Source organism: Nelumbo nucifera, chromosome 4, assembly GCF_055504915.1.
Source record: "Nelumbo nucifera cultivar China Antique chromosome 4, China Antique-T2T, whole genome shotgun sequence".
Lineage (NCBI taxonomy): Eukaryota > Viridiplantae > Streptophyta > Magnoliopsida > Proteales > Nelumbonaceae > Nelumbo > Nelumbo nucifera.
Genome location: NC_142652.1, coordinates 29,717,451 through 29,734,568, shown reverse-complemented (window position 1 = coordinate 29,734,568; position 17,118 = coordinate 29,717,451). Strand labels below are relative to the sequence as shown.

Here is a 17,118-nt window from a genome sequence, read left to right as displayed (position 1 = left end):
TGAATGGAAATCTTTTATGAAGGTTAATTTGGAAAAATTTTAATAATAGTATTTATTACAAAGTGAAACTTCGGGAGGGTCTTTGTCATGGAGAGGAAAAGTACAACCGCTCATTGTAAATTTTTTGGTAATAAGCTCTTTATAATTTATCCTAAAAAAACTCTAGTGACGATGGTTGGGTAATTTAGGTTTTATTCAATCCGAATCAAACCAAGTTGACTGAGCATAGTTAGGTGGGGCTAACCCTTAGCCGGTCAAGACCGGTCGTTTAGTCTCAGATTCGGGCTTGAATCTGCTATCAACTACTTGTTCCCATATCTCAATCCACAGAATATAACAGTTGCGCATTGAGAATATCTCCCTTTTCATTTATAGGGTGATGTTCCCGATAACAGTGGTGGTGCTCGGTGGGTTGTTCTCATACTCTCTCAGCTTAAGCTCAACTTGAATTGTGCTCTGCAACTCACACCGACCTTACAATCACATCCCACCGTGTATCGAGAACATATGCGGCCGGTGTGAGGAGCGCTCACTCAAGAACAGATCCGGACTCGGCTCAATTTGGCTCAACTCGGGGTTAACCGCTTATTTACATCCGCAGTTGATGTTGAGCCGGATTGCGTAACCGATCTCGTTAGTGGTCTTGCGAATCTCTTACTGCTGGTTTATGTGTTGACGACACCTGTACACGCTCCGGAAAGATATAGAACGGCGCCTTTTCCACTTCGACAGAAAATCATTATGACAGGAATGCCCTTTTTTCTTGTTTGAATTACAGCCTATGTCTATCAAGTATCAACTATGACTTGACTGTTTTTTTAGCGCTCTGAAGCCTGTACTCTGTGCTGTGGTTTCTCCTACTTCCTGTTTCGTCTCAGTCTGCTGTTCATTGAATCTTCAACTACACCATCCATGGATGAAACCGAGTTTCTAGGGTTTCTTAAATGAATGAAGCTTCCCGAAGATGCTTAAAGGAGAGCCATCATATTCGCTTATCCCAGCAAATTTCATTAGCAACAATGGCGGAAGTCGATCAGCTGCTATCGAAGAAAGTCGCAGATCGATATCTCAAGCGCGAAATCCTTGGCGAGGGTACATACGGTGTTGTCTACAAGGCCATCGACACCAAGGTAACCCAATTCCTTCTTTGACGACTGAGACAATAGAACCAGTATCTAGGGTTTCTAAAACATTCAAGGAAAGACCTTCAATCTTGTTGGAGTTGATTCTGGAGTAGAGTCTCGTTCATCAACCACATAAGCAAGAAACTCCATTAATTAGTATTACTTATAGTGTTTCGTGTTCATATTTGATAATGTTCTTGGGCAGAAATAATACTTCCTCAACGGGTTACATATATAAGATGATAAGAGTGACGTTTTTCTCGTTTTTATTTATAATGTATCTTTGGTGGTTTGTGCAGACGGGACAGACGGTTGCAATTAAGAAAATTCGGCTGGGGAAGTACAAGGAAGGTGTGAATTTTACGGCACTTCGGGAAATTAAACTGCTCAAAGAGCTCAAGGATCCGAACATCATTGAGTTGATCGATGCTTTCCCTCACAAGGGGAACTTGCATCTTGTGTTTGAGTTCATGGAGACTGACCTTGAGGCCGTTATTCGGGATAGGAATATCGTACTCTCTCCTGCTGATATTAAATCGTACCTGCAGATGACACTGAAAGGGCTTGCCTATTGCCATAAAAAATGGGTGCTTCACAGGTATTTTTTTCCATGATTGTGTTTGAGTTGAGGCCTACCTTGGCGGTCTTTGGGTGATGGGCTTTATCTGAGGTGTGTAGTAATTTGTGTTTGCAGGGATATGAAGCCAAATAATTTATTAATAGGCGCTGATGGAAAGCTTAAACTAGCCGACTTTGGTTTAGCCCGGATATTTGGGAGTCCAGATCGCAAGTTCACTCATCAGGTATGGCTTAGGGTAATTTAATGTGGTATGCCTTATAGCAGTATGGAATTGGGAAGTTATCTGCTTGATTATGCTACAGAATATTTCAAAGGAAATGAAGAAGGCACGTTCAATTTAGAAATTATTGATAGAGTTTCACCGAGAAGTTGGATTCTCAATTGTCATTTTTGATAAGGGAAAGACAGTACCAATATTCTGGATGTTACATTCCATTTTCCTGTGAATTGAAGAATGATGATATTATGCTAACTAATTTGTTTAAGCTAATAAATATGCAGTGGCCTTGCAATTGATTGTTAGCTTGTTGGTAAATTTTTAACTTCTAATCTTTCTTTTCAAACTTTGAATTTATGAATAAAAATAAGCATGTTTTATCAACAGATGTTATTGTTTTTCATAACATGATTGTTGAAGACCAAATAATTATTTTTTATCATTAAGACCAGATAAATTTAAATGTATCACTTATTTCCAGCATCCATTTCTTTTGGTTAGGTTTTTGCTCGATGGTATAGGGCACCTGAATTATTATTTGGCACCAAGCAGTATGGATCTGGCGTGGATGTTTGGGCTGCAGCTTGTATATTTGCTGAACTTCTCCTTCGTAGGCCTTTTCTCCAGGTATAACTAGATTTGATGACTGTTAATTCTCTGTTTTAGTTCTTGTGTGCCTATAATTATTATTTTTTTCATATGATCCATTAACCCATTGATCTTTGGACATTTCGCGGAACTTGTCAAATTTTTAGTTTTCATAGTTAATACAAATAGTCATTCATAAAAAAAAGAACTTGTCAATTTTTTAGATTCATGGCTTCATGCCTGAGAAGACGATCCTTTTCTGAAAGGTAAAATATAATTATATTACTAAAGAAAGAAAAGCAATGTATACAGGTATAACCTATAAAAATAAAAGCATATACAAGGGTGGCATCTTGAGGGATAGTGCATTTTTTCTATATTTTAGTGTGCTTTGTTGGAAATGAATTCCTGTATTTTTTGAGAACTAGGTCAGCAAGCTATGTTCATGGTTGTCCATCCATAAGGAGTTTGGGGGATTCCTTATAGCATATACAAGTATACCCCATATACATTTAAATGCTATAAATTAGGACAAAACTCTGAAATTCTTTTGTAATTAATTGCCATCCAAGAAGGCACTATACCAGTGACCTGTCTTGGAACAGGTTCTGGTGAAGAGGATTTTCTTAGTATAGGTTTCTTGTAGGGTTTAACCAATTTTCTAGAGAGAGTGACTTCTCTGCAACAGGGTTTTGAGGTTGTTTTCTCAAGAATGTCATTTGAGCTAAAAGAAAACTTTGTAAAACAGCTATAACAGAGAAAAATTTTAGGCAGTCAAGAAATGTATAAGAGAGATGTAAATGTTGAGATGGATGAGTGGGAAAACTATCACAGTATCACTTGAACTAAAGGAAAACTTGCAAGTTGAAGGATCTATAAGGGCTAAGGACAAGCCAAAAAGGATATGGGTTGGATTAGTGAAAAATGCTTTGAGGGCCCATAATTTAACAATGGATATGGTACTGAACAGAGCAGAATGATGGAACGAGATTCGTGCAGCTGAAATTATATAGTTGGGACTAGGCTTTGTTGAGTTGTTGAATTATCAAGAATATATGGAATTCAAATTGAGAATGAGTATTTATTTTCTAATGCAAGCTAGCTCCACTAACAAATCATTGATTTGGCAACACCGAGTTCTGATTTGCTCCAAAGTCCAAACAATAGCACTATAGTATTAAGAAGTGAGAATAAAAAGGCAAAGAGATGGAAAGGAGACCCTGAGCTCCTCCAGATACAAAAAAGTTTCTGTGTTCTTCTAAATCTTAGAATAAAAAAGAACATATGTATACATAGATATAAATATCATATAGGGTCTGGCAACCCATTCACTTGTATCATGAAACTACCACTGTACCTGAGAGAACTTAAGAAAAAAAATGAAAATATTCACTATAAACTAACTTGAACCCGAAACCCACTTTAGAAAAATTGGTGCTATTTGTTTGGACTTTGGTCCAGCCTGAACCTCACAGGTTGGATGGAACCTGTATTTGTGACCCAAAATGCATGATTGCATGTTTTGGTGGGCTGCAGCCTTGCTTACCCTGGAGAAAATCATGCTGTCACAAGTTGATAAAAAACTGATGCTATTTCATCAGTATTGTCTATGAAGATCATTCTCTCTGATTGGTGTTGGTTACTGGAATTGTCTATCATACACCATGCTTTGGTGCCTGGAATTGTCTCGATGGGCATTTCCCAAGCATTATGGAGATGGCTTTGGAATCAGTTCCCTCTGTGTGTGTGTGTGTGTCTTGCTAGGTTGCCACCTGGTAGGAAATTGCAGGAAATACAACAAAAGTGAAGAAAAAGAGGAACATACATAAAAAAACTGAAAATTGAAAAAAAAAATACAACAAAAAGGAAATTGAGAAAATACAAAAAATACAGAAAATTGCAGACAAAAAAAAAGAGGAAATGCAGCAAGATAGAAAAATACAAAAAAAAATGGCTTTATTGTCAAGCCCATTTTTTTCTTTTTTTTTTTTTTTGATAATTTTTACCATTAAGCTCAGTAAAAGGGTGGGTCTTTGTCACAAATGAAAGTTTGGGAGGCTAAGTTTCACTATCCCCAAAGTACAGGGTGGCAGTCTGTAATTTACTAACATAAAATCATGACAATCAAGGATGGAGATATTTCTTTGTCACTGATAATTCTTTCCCACTCCAGTCCATGGTTCTGGGCACAAAGTTCCATAGTCATGTGTTATGGACGCATTCCTCGGAAAGACGTACCATCGCCGTCGGCAGCAACAGGAACCTGACCCACCACTAGATTAGATTAGATCATCTTGCTTGTTCTTATCTTATTCTATTGCTCTTATCTTATCTTGTTAGTAAGTTATCAGATTAGGATTAGTTTCTCTTATTATCAGATTAGGATTAGTTTATCTTGTTATCAGATTATGATTAGTTTATCTTATTATCAGATTAGGATTAGCTTATCTTATCCTTAGCAAGATAGAATTGGAAGTCTCCCTATTCAGCAAGGAGACTCCCTAAGATTAGGACTCTTGTAATCTCCTATTTAAGGAGACACCATTATTGAATGAGGATATCGAATATTCAGTCAAGAAAGAGAGTAAAGGAGAGTTAGGTGATCTCTTGAACAAATCACCATTAGGGTGCCTAGATAGGTCCATCAAGAGCAGGGAGGAACAAGGGAAAACAGAGGGTTTTCCCCGTGGACCGACCCGTGACGAGATCCTACACGCGGGACCATAACATTTTGGTATCAGAGCCGGTCGTCATGGGAGATTTGCAACAACTATCATCCAGGGTCCACGAATTGGAGCATAGGCTCGTAGAAACCAGCAGGGAGGTTCGTGAGGTCAAAGACGATGCCTGGGAGCTGTGACGCTTGCTGGAATCGTATTTCTCTAATAGGGTGAGGAATCCGGAAGGGGCTGTAACCACAAACAGCCTCCGACCAGACTTGACGGAGCCGTTTGGCGAACAACAGCAGTAGCAGCAGACTCTTCTTGGTCCACAGCAACAACAACACCCTCAGCCACAGCAGCCAAACAACCAACAACAGCAACAATTGCAGCAGCAGAAGCAACAACATGATCAACAACATGATCAACAACAACAACAACAGCTTCTCCGAGCAGCTATTACTAGTCCTAGTATAGTTGCCCCGAAACTGGCCCCTAAGTCCTATGGGCCCTTCAAGGTTCTACGACGGATTGGCAGTGTGGCCTACCAGCTGGAACTGCCAGAGACCAGCCGGATTCATGATGTCTTCCACATCGCCTTGTTGAAACCATTTACGGGTGTTCCTCCGGACCAAGTCCCCTCCCTGCCACCCCTGCAAGATGGCAAACTGATTCCCCAACCTAAAGCTGTCATCCGCTCCCGTTTCAATCAAGGAGTTCTTGAAGTCTTGGTGAAATGGTGTAGCTTACCATCGGCCGAAGCCACATGGATCCCATTGACAGAGTCCATATATCCGGAGTTCGAGCTTGAGGACAAGCTCGTAGTCCAAGAGGGGAGTAATGTTATGGACGCATTCCTCGGAAAGACGTACCATCGCCGCCAGCAGCAACAGGAACCTGACCCACCGCCAGATTAGATTAGATCATCTTGCTTGTTCTAATCTTATTCTATTGCTCTTATCTTATCTTGTTAGTAAGTTATCAGATTAGGATTAGTTTATCTTGTTATCAGATTAGGATTAGTTTATCTTGTTATCAGGTTAGGATTAGTTTATCTTATTATCAGATTAGGATTAGCTTATCTTATCCTTAGCAAGATAGAATTGGAAGTCTCCCTATTCAGCAAGGAAACTCCCTAAGATTAGGACTCTTGTAATCTCCTATTTAAGGAGACACCATTATTGAATGAGGATATCGAATATTCAGTCAAGAAAGAGAGTAAATGAGAGTTAGGTGATCTCTTGAACAAATCACCATTAGGGCGCCTAGATAGGTCCATCAAGAGCAGGGAGGAACAAGGGAAAACAGAGGGTTTTCCCCGTGGACCGACCCGTGACGAGATCCTACGCGCGGGACCATAACATCATGCCCATGTTAAGTAGTGTCTACAAGGTACTTTGGGTAAAATTACAAGTTTAGGGATCACAGTATATGGTTTGACACTTAGACTTTGGATTTTATTTATTTGCTAAGCCCCAAATTTTGACTTTTGGGTTTTATTAGCTTTAGTGAATTGAGGTTTCACTTGGCAGTTTGATTCATGATCACTCTTTTTTTTAGAAAAGAAAATATAGAAATAATCAAACAAATGAAGAATTTGCCTGGGTCTTAGAATTGATTATCTATTTATTTGACATGGACTCTTGTCTCACAAGCAACATATGCTACTGGATAACCTATTACGCCCAGATATGGTTATGGACATGGATACAGGAAACGGGGATACTGCTCTCCGTTTACATGGATGCAGGTACGAATATCCCATATATATATATATATATAGTTTTTGAAGCTAAGTGCCATTTATCAAGACTTGTGTCTTGCTAAATTTAATTAAATTTGTAACATGCACAGATATTTCTATAGTATATTTTGTTAAAAGATACCACTTTAACATATTTTTTTTTGGAAAAGGTAAAGTAATATTTATTGATAAGGAATTACACACAGGAGGCTGAGATCAGTCCCAGAACAGGTTGACTGATCAAATCAGCAAATACACTAACCATCAAGAGCTAGAAAAAAAAAATACATCTCACACATTACAGTTTCTAAAATCTGCAGCCACAGACAACCAAGATATCAGCTTGCCCACTGACTTCTGAATTAACTCTTCCGGACTTAGAAACTTGTTGCTGAAAATCCTTCTATTCCTCTCGGTTCAGATGGACCAAATTACAGCAATTGGAACCATCTTCCAGACAGTCTTCTTTTTCTTGCTCAACCCCATAAACTGCCAGTAACACAACAGCTCTTTAACAGACCTCGGCATCACCCAACAAACCTTCAAAGAGCTGAGGAAATGGTTCCACAACTGAGCAGAATACAGACAATGGATACACAAATGATCAGTAGATTCAGCACTGCTCCCACATAGACTGCAAGACAAGTCCGAAACCTGAATTCCCCTTCTCACTAGGTTCTCCTTAGAAAGACATTTATTAAGAGCCATAGTCCAAACTAGGAAGTTGGCTTTTGTTGGGCTGTTGGGATTCCACACTTGCCGATCTGGGAAATCAGGAACACCCCTCCTACCGAGATTAGCAGCCAAAGATTTAACAGAAAACACCCCATTGGTTTGAAAACAGGTCAACAGATTCACAACCTCTTCCACCTCCCAATCAAGAAGATTCCTTCGAAATGAGGGAGTCCAAAAAGATTCCTTCACAACCTCTACCACTTTAACATATTTTCAAGTGTTAATGCTATAAAGGTTCATATTACAAGTATCCATGCAGTATCTGGTATTGTATTCATGTCCAACACCTAGTATGCTAGGCATGTAAAGGTATCCCGATATCATAGATGATTATAAATATCTTTTTGTGTCTAATGTTGACAAAGATCTATTTATATTGGCTGGTTGTTTGTTAGTGCATGGTATGCTTGGTATGGATTGGTCTTTCACTCTATGGTATTTATCTTGCTTGTACATTTAATATAATTGATATTGATAAAAAACATTTAATAGAAACAATGCACTTGGGTCTGACAAGTTTTGCTATTTAGCTGAATGACATTCTTTTGGCATTTGAACTAGGGTTCAAGTGATATTGATCAATTAGGAAAGATCTTTGCAGCTTTTGGGACTCCAACGCCTTTTCAGTGGCCAGATATGATTTACCTTCCAGATTATGTGGAATATCAATTTGTTCCTGCACCTCCATTGCGTTCCCTGTTTCCAATGGCAAGTGATGATGTACTAGATCTATTATCAAAGATGTTCACATATGATCCAAAGGCAAGAATTTCTGCACAGCAGGCACTAGAGCATAGGTATGCAAATACAGGTGAGTGGAAGGATGATACTTTTTATTTATTCTTTATTTGGTAATATCTATCTTTTCGTTCAGGTATTTCTCATCTGTACCTGCCCCAACAAAACCAGCTTTACTTCCAAGACCTCCTCCTAAAGGGGAATCTCTCAATTCTAGACCTTTAGATTTTAATCCACAGGATGGTCCTATTGTGTTGTCTCCACCAAGAAAGTCAAGGAGAGTGATGCTACAGCGTGAGGGGCTGGAAGGAAGTTCATACCATGTTGATAAGGTTGATGACCATGCAATTGAAGTCAGACAATCCACTGGTGGGAATGCATGCAGGAGTGAAAATATTCCGATGTCAATAGATTTGTCTGTCTTTGGATCAAGGCCTCCTCCAAGACCAACACTTAACAGGTAAGTAATATCTATTCTGGTACAGGCTCTGCATATTATACTTGAGGGAAAATAAGCTTGCTTCCGGCACCATGGGACCCATCTTCTGAAGCTTATTTACTTGCCTTGAATTCATGCTTAGAGCCGGCCTGACTGTTTAATTCACCCATGTTGGAGGTTAACTTTGACCATAACCAGCTTCCTAATTGCATACTGTAGCCCTAAAGTTTAACCAGTAATCTTTTGTTTCATGATCAAAAGATGGGGAAAACAGTATTTATTAGATAGATAAAAAATATTGTCTATGGGCTTGTCCTAAGTCAGACTGAAATCCTAGCTAAGTATATTTGCTTGTATTCCAAATGCAAAGGATCAATATTTTTTTATTTGCTTTTGCAGTGCTGACAGATCATGTCTGAAAAGAAAACTAGATCTCGAATTCCTACATCCTGAACAAGAATAGCCTATCTCCACATTCAATATTCCTTAGTTTGGATTGCGGCCTTTTGGATTCTCTGTTTCATGCATTCATGATAGTTACACTGCTCTGATTCGGTTGTGGCCTTTCGGATTCTCTGTTTAATCCTCCTTTGAAAAATTGAGACCCAGAGATGGAAAGCACTCAATTTTTTAAGTGCAGCAGATTGTTATAGGCTTGAATTATGGTTTTGGAATCACTGCAGATGATTCAGCTGGATGCTGCAATTCAGGTTGGATGAAAACTCAAAATATACAATTAATTCTTTTCCCTTTTTCTTTTTTCCAAAGTAATTGTATACTAGCCCATAAAGAGCCAGGCTATTCAGGCATTTCCGCATTTGTTTTGAAATTGCTCGAAAATTGAGTCAAAAACAAACTTGGGGGGTGATGTTTTCAGGTATTTCTTATTTGATTCTAGCCTGAATTGTTGTGGAATAGGGAGTTTGGGAAGCCTATGCTTTGTTCATCTTTAACCAACATTTATATTATTTTAAAAGAATGATTTCAACTTCTGTGATAGTTTTATCATGAATTATGTGGTGGTTTGAGCTGACTTCAATGCTCTTTACATTCAAGGAGGAGGGGTTTCTCGTTCATTTCCATTGGAAACTGGTAAGGAACATGTGAAATGGATTGGTTTACGTACACCTTTAATCCGTTCCGATCCTCTCCAATCTCTTGTTAATTCAATCTGGTTAATCTTGAATTTTTGACTCATGGGTCTGTTAGGTTCCGGGTGAGGTTAGGTTGAGGTTGACCCTAACCCAACCCAAGCTGTTAAACTCCAATCCCAAAGTTTTTCTCTACTCCCTTTAGCTCCAAACCCATGTGATGTTATATCTATACTATATATATAAAGTGACTCAGTCCACATGTCACTTTTGACCTCCTTCAAAACTTTCTCAACCCCAATCTAATTTTCTCAGTTTTTAGAATTTTTTTTTTATAAAGCCATGTAATCAGCTTCTTGTACCAATCGGATATCACACCTTTCCATCCCCTAAAATCCCCCTCTTTCTTACACACGTCCCAAAGTCTCCAATTCCTACGGTTCTAACAAAGAAGTTCTAGTAAATGTTGGCCCTTTATTTAGAAATCTCTCTCACCCTTTCCCTCTACATCCCTAGAATCTCTCCCCACTTTATTGCTTCCTTTTGTCTCCTCTATTTCATTGTTGTTTTTTAATTGTTACAAAACATTGATTAGATTTTTGTCAATCACGTTCTCTTGGTTGTCTTCATTCTCTCCCAAAACCTCTCAAAATTCCTAATTTATTGCTCTTAAACTCTCATTTCCCCACTCTTATCTCTCTCCTCATTTTATATCCAACTTTGTAAAATTACTTAATAAGCTCTCTCCTCATTCCTAAAATATTGCTAATAATTAAGTTTTTTTGTTACTCTTTACTAATCCCCACTTTCCTACTTCTAAGACATATTATATATGGAGGACCCACTTTTGCTTTTGGGTCGTGGGCCATTGGTTCAACCGTCTAGGTCAAAATGGGTCAAATCATTTTACGTCAATACTCTATGTATTTAAACAAATATATATTTATATACATATATAAATGTTTATATATGTATATATACATATTTTATCAATAAATAGTGTATAATTATGTTTTACATATAATATATGTATTGTTTTATATTTAATTTATGTTTTTTAATTTTTCATTTATAAAAAATTGGGACTCAAGGCCAAAGAAGTTTTCTTGCAAAAAAAAGATCACCTCAATCAATTAGACATTGGAGTGCAAAATTATGGCCTCTGAAAGTTTGTACATATTAAGTGTGCAATCGGTGACCCAGTGACCGAGTCAAATGGGTTAACAGTTGAACCATCTGGGTTAGATGGTTTTTTACCGAAGGGTGGATTTCAACAAAATCAAACCTAGAATCAAGGTAGGGTGATGGTTTGAATAGTTCAACTAGTCAAGTCAATGGTGGGTTCAAAACACTAGTATCGGTTTGTGTCAATTGGTTCAAAATATTTAAGCATAAAAGTTTAAATTTAAATTTTAAAAAATTACAATGATATTATTTAAAAAAAAAAAAAAAATTTTAAATTTACAATATAACACTAACCCAACCTGGTTGAGTCGGAAAGTTGCTGAACTGAAACCAATCGGAAATACTAGAAAATTGTCCAATTTGGGCCAAGTTGGGTCAGATTGGTCGGTTTGATGAACAACACTAGTTGAAATTAATTATTGTTATTTTTATATTACAAAAAATATTAAAAATAATATATAAAATATAAATAATTATTAATTATTTAAATGTTAAAATATAAAACAATTGTCTATATTTATGGTAATGTATTTTTTATTTTTTATTGTTAACTCAACAAAATCTGTGCATTGCATGGATCCCCACTAGTTATATATAAAGAGAGGTATAATGCTTTAGATAAAAAAAAAATTGCCTTTAAACTTTAAATCGTTTATATATACACGCATACATATATGCAGAAATAACTACATAATTACATATTTACATGTTTATATTGTACTTATATATACAGATTTTAAGTTGAATTTGAATTGGCTAAGTCTCAACCCTAACCCTAACTTCAACTCATCGTGACCTTTTCAGGTTGGATTTGGGCTAACATGGTCCAAATATGCAGCCCTAGGTCTAGGACTCTATCTCCCTTCAAATGGATTTAAAGCCCCCACCTCTCTGTTCTCTCTCTCTCTCACACACACACAGCTTTAGTGTTGGTGGGCCGTTCAAGGTTTTTTTTTTTTTTCTTTTGATAGGAAAAGAAACTAAACATTAACGAAAGGAAACTAGATATTCACAGATTCAGTATCATATAATTTGTATGACAAGTTTTAAGTTGGATTTGGGTCATAGGCAACAAGAATGAAACCGTTGCCATCCAACCACAATTCATCTACACTTTTTCGTTCTTATTTCTCCTATTATTACCCACAGAACAAGAATAGGCAGTTAATTGAAAATCTGTATCAATTGTGAGTTCTCGGGATGTTAGTTGTTGACATGTTGTTAGTTTCTCTGATAATTGCGTCCGCATCGATTGTTGTTAGTTCCTGAGATCCCAATTCCATTTCTGTTGGATCAATTTTTCTAGTTCTTACAAGTGTTAATAACTCAGCTTCGTGAGTCACATCCGTGGGTATGATGGATTCATAGACTCTACAAGTAGCATTCTTTGCCTAACAAGAGAAAAAAAAGAAAAGAAAAAGAAAAAACAGTCAGATAACATAAATTAGAAATGAAATTCGTAAAAAAAACATAAATTAGAAATGAAGTGGGGTCGAACTGAGTAATGGAAAATCCTTACCTCTTCCTCCCAGTTAGTTCTTATGGTAATGACTAGAAGAGATAATACTTGCACGATGAGTGCACAAATATACCCCAACCAGAGTCCCTATATTACACATTTTTTTTTTTAAATCAGAACAATAACTGAAAATATTTTCTAATCCAAATAAGCCAAAATTTCTTGAAATTTCAGTTCTTGTTTATTTTTCTGATAAGTTTCAGTTCTTGTTACAACCATAACATGATAATAACACAACACATTACATTTAATGCATAGCATGTGTATTTTACCACAACTTTTTTAATAAGAAATTATGGGTTTAATGACAAATTGAAAAAAAAAAAACTGGCAGATCAACAGTCAAAATAAATGTTAGGATATATTATGAGAAAGCAAAATAAAGTAAAAAATGCTTAAAAAAACCCAATTACACAGGATATTTAAGCCAAATTTAATAATACAAATACCTGTAAACAAGTCTTAAAATAGTGTCTTTATAAAAAATGAGAAAATAGCATTTCTTGGAATACTTAGAAATATCAAGCAAGTTTAGAATCTCAGCATATTTTAGAATAGTTTGTTATTTTATGGTGTACAATAGGAATAAGAAAGAAATCCATGAGAAAATACTTAAAATAAAAATTAACAGTATTTCTTTCGCCAAATAATGAGATTTTTGTCACGACATTTCATTTTTAATAGAATTTAACAATACTAATATGGTGAATAAAATACTGAAAGAAAATTTTTCACAACCAAGATAACTGCAATTGCTGTTGTTAAAAATCTTGCATAAGACAGTAAAATAGAAAAGGAGATAACATGGATACTAACCTTTCCTCCAGTATGGAGAATGAAAGCAAATAAAATAGATGATGGAATGCCAACAAAGTAAAATGATGCCAAATTGATAAAAGCACCAATTTTCTGCCACCCACATCCTCTTGCAGTGCCTAAACATTAATAAAGAGATTCCACTGATTAGTTATGAACGTATGATGGGTTTGGTAACAAAGACACTTTTCAAAATTATCTTTCTAAGGATGTTGATGCTAATATCCATATAAGACGTTATAAAGTAACAAAAACCTGAGAGCACAGATTGGATTCCATCCAAGAAGTTGGATATTGCAAGCAATGGCATCATTGTTGCTATATATCTTGATACTTCTTCTTCATTGCTATAAACATAGCCCCAAGCCTTACGCACAAAGATCATGATTAAGCCAATTAAAATGCTCCATGTAAAGGCCATAAATAATACAACTTGTACCGCTAAACGTGTAGCTTGAGGATGTCCGGCACCCAATTCATTTGAAACTCGTGTGCTGAGGAAAAACAAAATTATAATTGGTGGAATTTTGATAGATATTTGAAGAACAAATACCAAGAATATTGTTAAGGGAGAACCATGTCATTCAGATTAACTGACCTTACAGATCCACCAAGTCCAAAAGGAATCAAGAAGAGATTTGCAGCAGTGTTATGGCTGGGGGGTGGGGGGTGGGGGGAGGAAATAAGAATGTATCATTAGAATAAACAAACAATTTAAAGATGACATCATATAGAAACTTTTGTTATTTGCATTTCTTATATATTTGTTAAAAATGTTTTCTTATGGTTGAATAATCAAACAGAATAAAGATCATCTTGTATGTGAAAACATTAAGTACAAAAAAAGATTGACACAAAACTTATTTTGATAACCCCCATTTAATTATGAAACCAACTAAGAAGGCTACTTCCAGCCCAACATAATTTCAATCCGGACATGAATCCAATGCTTACCTGATTGATATAACTGATATTTCCAACTTTGAATTAGGAAGACAACCGGCAAAGATCACCATCATGTCAAATGACCAGAACTCTAAGCTATTACATTACAGATCATGAAAGAATAAAAATTTAGACACTAAAAGAACAATTGAAAACAATTGGACATAGTGATATGGATTAGATAAGAATGTGATAAGTAATAGATACCAGATCATAAGAGCTGAAGGAATTGCATGCCTTAGAAAGTTGAGGACACCGAGAAGTGACACAATTGAGAAACCGGTCCAAGTTCTTTTGAAGTTAGGAGAGAACTTGATATAAAGTGCCAGAAGTAACACATTTATCCAGTAAGAGATAGAAATTGCCAGGGCAGCACCTCGATAACCCAGAGCAGATTTAAAAACCAAAACCCAACAAACAGGAATGTGCAGCAGAGTTGTAAGACCAGCAGCTATCATCATTGGGAATACAATATTTTGGGTTTGCAGGAAGCTGAGTTGACACTGAAGCAGGCCATAGGCAAAAAGGCTAGGGATCATGAAGCAAGCATAACGTCCTGCTTCTGCTGATATATCTGGATCTTGGCCCACAGCCAAGAGAATGCGGCCTGTATGGGCCCATATGAAGGTGACTGGAATGCAAACAATTGATAGAACAAACATGGCTCTTTGCATATGGATGCCAAGCATATGATACTGTTCTGCTCCATAGGACTGACCACATAAGGTTTCCAGTGCACTTCCCATTCCTGTCTATTCAACAAAAAAGGGTAAAGTGGTTAATATCTCATAAAAAATTCTGCTTAATTAAGGAGCTTGTGGCTCAAAGATACATTTTCACATAGCTACCCAAATTCAGTTAAGAAAGGATACCATAAACACTTTGGTTAGATTTTTAGATACCATTACCACCTTTTTGATTAACATACATTTGCTAATAATGAATTCATTTTGGTCATTAAGACTCCTATAGTTTAGCCCCCCCCCCCCCCCAAAAAAAAAAAAAAAAAGGATTCCAAGGAATTAGCAATTTGAATCATTGCTAGAAATGCCTTTCATTTTTTGAAAAAAGAAACAAATTTTGTTAATGTAAGAATAATGCTTCTTTGTTTTTTTTCCCAACCTCACATATTGATTGTGTTCAAAACACTATTTCTAGTCTCCCCAAAATGGCGTCAAGTATACATTCCCAAAGGTGCTTCATACCCTTCCAGTACTCCCCCTTATTTAGCATTTTATTTCCATGTAAACCTTGACCATGTGTACAGTTGCTCTCGCCCTCTTTTCCCCTCGGTTCTCATAAAAATTATTTCATGCTTTCATAATATTTTACTACTATGGGTTGCTTTTGACTGCGAGTTGTAAGTAATTCCATGGACTACTTGCTTACAAATAAAATAAATTTTATATGTACACATGTAATACGTATAAATGTATATATATATATATATATATATATATATATACACTTTTTGTGAATGTGTTTTTTCTTCTTTCTTTTTGAATCAATGTTGTATTGAACATGCATTTTCCCTGCACCATTTGTGTTATGTTTAACGTTTAGCAATGGTCCAAAATTCGCTTTTTGTAGACAATATATAAATCCTTCAGAAATACAAATTAAACATAATTACATACAAATCAAACTCTAAAAAAGTTCAGTCTAAAGAACAAAGCTACCACCATTTCTGAAATCTGACAGTTTGTATAGACTAGGAACCTCAATCCCACAATGATATTTACTAAAAACAAGGATTTCAGGATTACATCTGAAAACCCATTAAACCAGGAAAAAGAAGAAATAAAAAGTGACTGATCGATCGTTGATCCATAAGCTTAAAAAACCACAATAAGCCATAGGATGAAATAGAGGATAAACGTGAGTGTATGAAGAAATTGATTAATGTTTATAGAAATGAAACAGAGAAGGCTAGATGAAGCCACATACCAGCAAGCTAAAGCCAGTCACAGTTGCGAAGGAATTGGCGATTGAAGCACTGGATAGCTCCAACTCTCCGACATGACCCGTGAACATGATTGAGATTGTCTGTACAGAATATTCTAATAGATTAACTAATATCAGAGGTCCTGCTAACCACAACTGCTTCTTCAGTTCTGCAACAACCTTGGATGATGATGATCTGCGGATACCTTTTTGATCGACAGTCCTCTCTTCATCCAATTCAGATCCATTTTCTTCAGGGATACCAAGCAGAAGAGAATTAGGAGCAAGCCCATCTGCTTCTCTCTCCATGACACACTCGGAGAATGGGAAAGCGCAATGCGTGAGAACTGAGAACAGAGAAGAGAAGGTGACGACGCTCTTGGAGCGGCCCTCCCTCTTCTTTCTGCGTACGTTGTTGGATGGTTGGTTACGGTAGGTTGTGTCGTGAGAACTGAAGTTCTTGAAGTGTTCACCGGTTCACACACTCGTTAAGTTAAAAGCAGGTGGTGTAAGTGTAGGTTGGGAGTGGGGAGTGGGGAGTGGAGTGGGGATCACTCCATCCAGATGAAGCGTGGCATAACTTGGATCGTTGCTGCTTCATCCATCCCCATACATTTGGAACAAGGTTTCTTGCAAGTGGGGCCCCTGGTCGTCTGCAGTACATTGTGTCTCCCAATGTGGTAATACAATAACAATTTTGCACGCTGCTTCCTGTGCTGCCCCACATGCACAAGTTATCAGTAGGAGATATTTCCAATACATGGCCGTTGAAATATGTTGTGGGGCGTTTGTA

General features: G+C 36.8%; 2 protein-coding genes across 4 annotated transcripts; one reads left to right on the top strand and one right to left on the bottom strand.

Moving 5' to 3' along the window:
* The first annotated feature begins 371 nt into the window (after positions 1–371).
* On the top strand, positions 372–9,837 carry LOC104613339 (cyclin-dependent kinase D-1-like). Of its 2 annotated transcripts, none has more exons than XM_010281119.3 (7): positions 372–1,130; positions 1,424–1,722; positions 1,819–1,927; positions 2,423–2,548; positions 8,210–8,445; positions 8,523–8,846; positions 9,225–9,837. In XM_010281119.3, exons 1-7 carry the CDS (start codon positions 945–947, stop codon positions 9,286–9,288), a joined length of 1,344 nt encoding a protein of 447 aa, XP_010279421.1. In that variant the 5' UTR covers positions 372–944; the 3' UTR covers positions 9,289–9,837. The 2 variants fall into 2 exon arrangements, with proteins under 2 accessions (XP_010279421.1, XP_010279422.1); XM_010281120.3 differs by having other exon boundaries at positions 817–1,130; positions 8,210–8,459; positions 8,612–8,846.
* Positions 9,838–12,109: 2,272 nt separating this feature from the next.
* LOC104613362 (protein DETOXIFICATION 16-like) lies at positions 12,110–16,791 on the bottom strand. Of its 2 annotated transcripts, none has more exons than XM_010281138.3 (8): positions 16,329–16,791; positions 14,589–15,133; positions 14,391–14,477; positions 14,035–14,091; positions 13,692–13,930; positions 13,437–13,555; positions 12,621–12,707; positions 12,110–12,492 (listed from the first exon to the last, which is right to left on the bottom strand). In XM_010281138.3, the coding sequence occupies exons 1-8, from the start codon at positions 16,632–16,634 to the stop codon at positions 12,283–12,285; spliced, it is 1,650 nt and encodes a 549-aa protein (XP_010279440.1). In that variant the 5' UTR covers positions 16,635–16,791; the 3' UTR covers positions 12,110–12,282. The 2 variants fall into 2 exon arrangements, with proteins under 2 accessions (XP_010279440.1, XP_088760286.1); XM_088904160.1 differs by having other exon boundaries at positions 14,589–15,129; positions 16,329–16,465.
* Between the last annotated feature and the right edge of the window lie 327 nt (positions 16,792–17,118).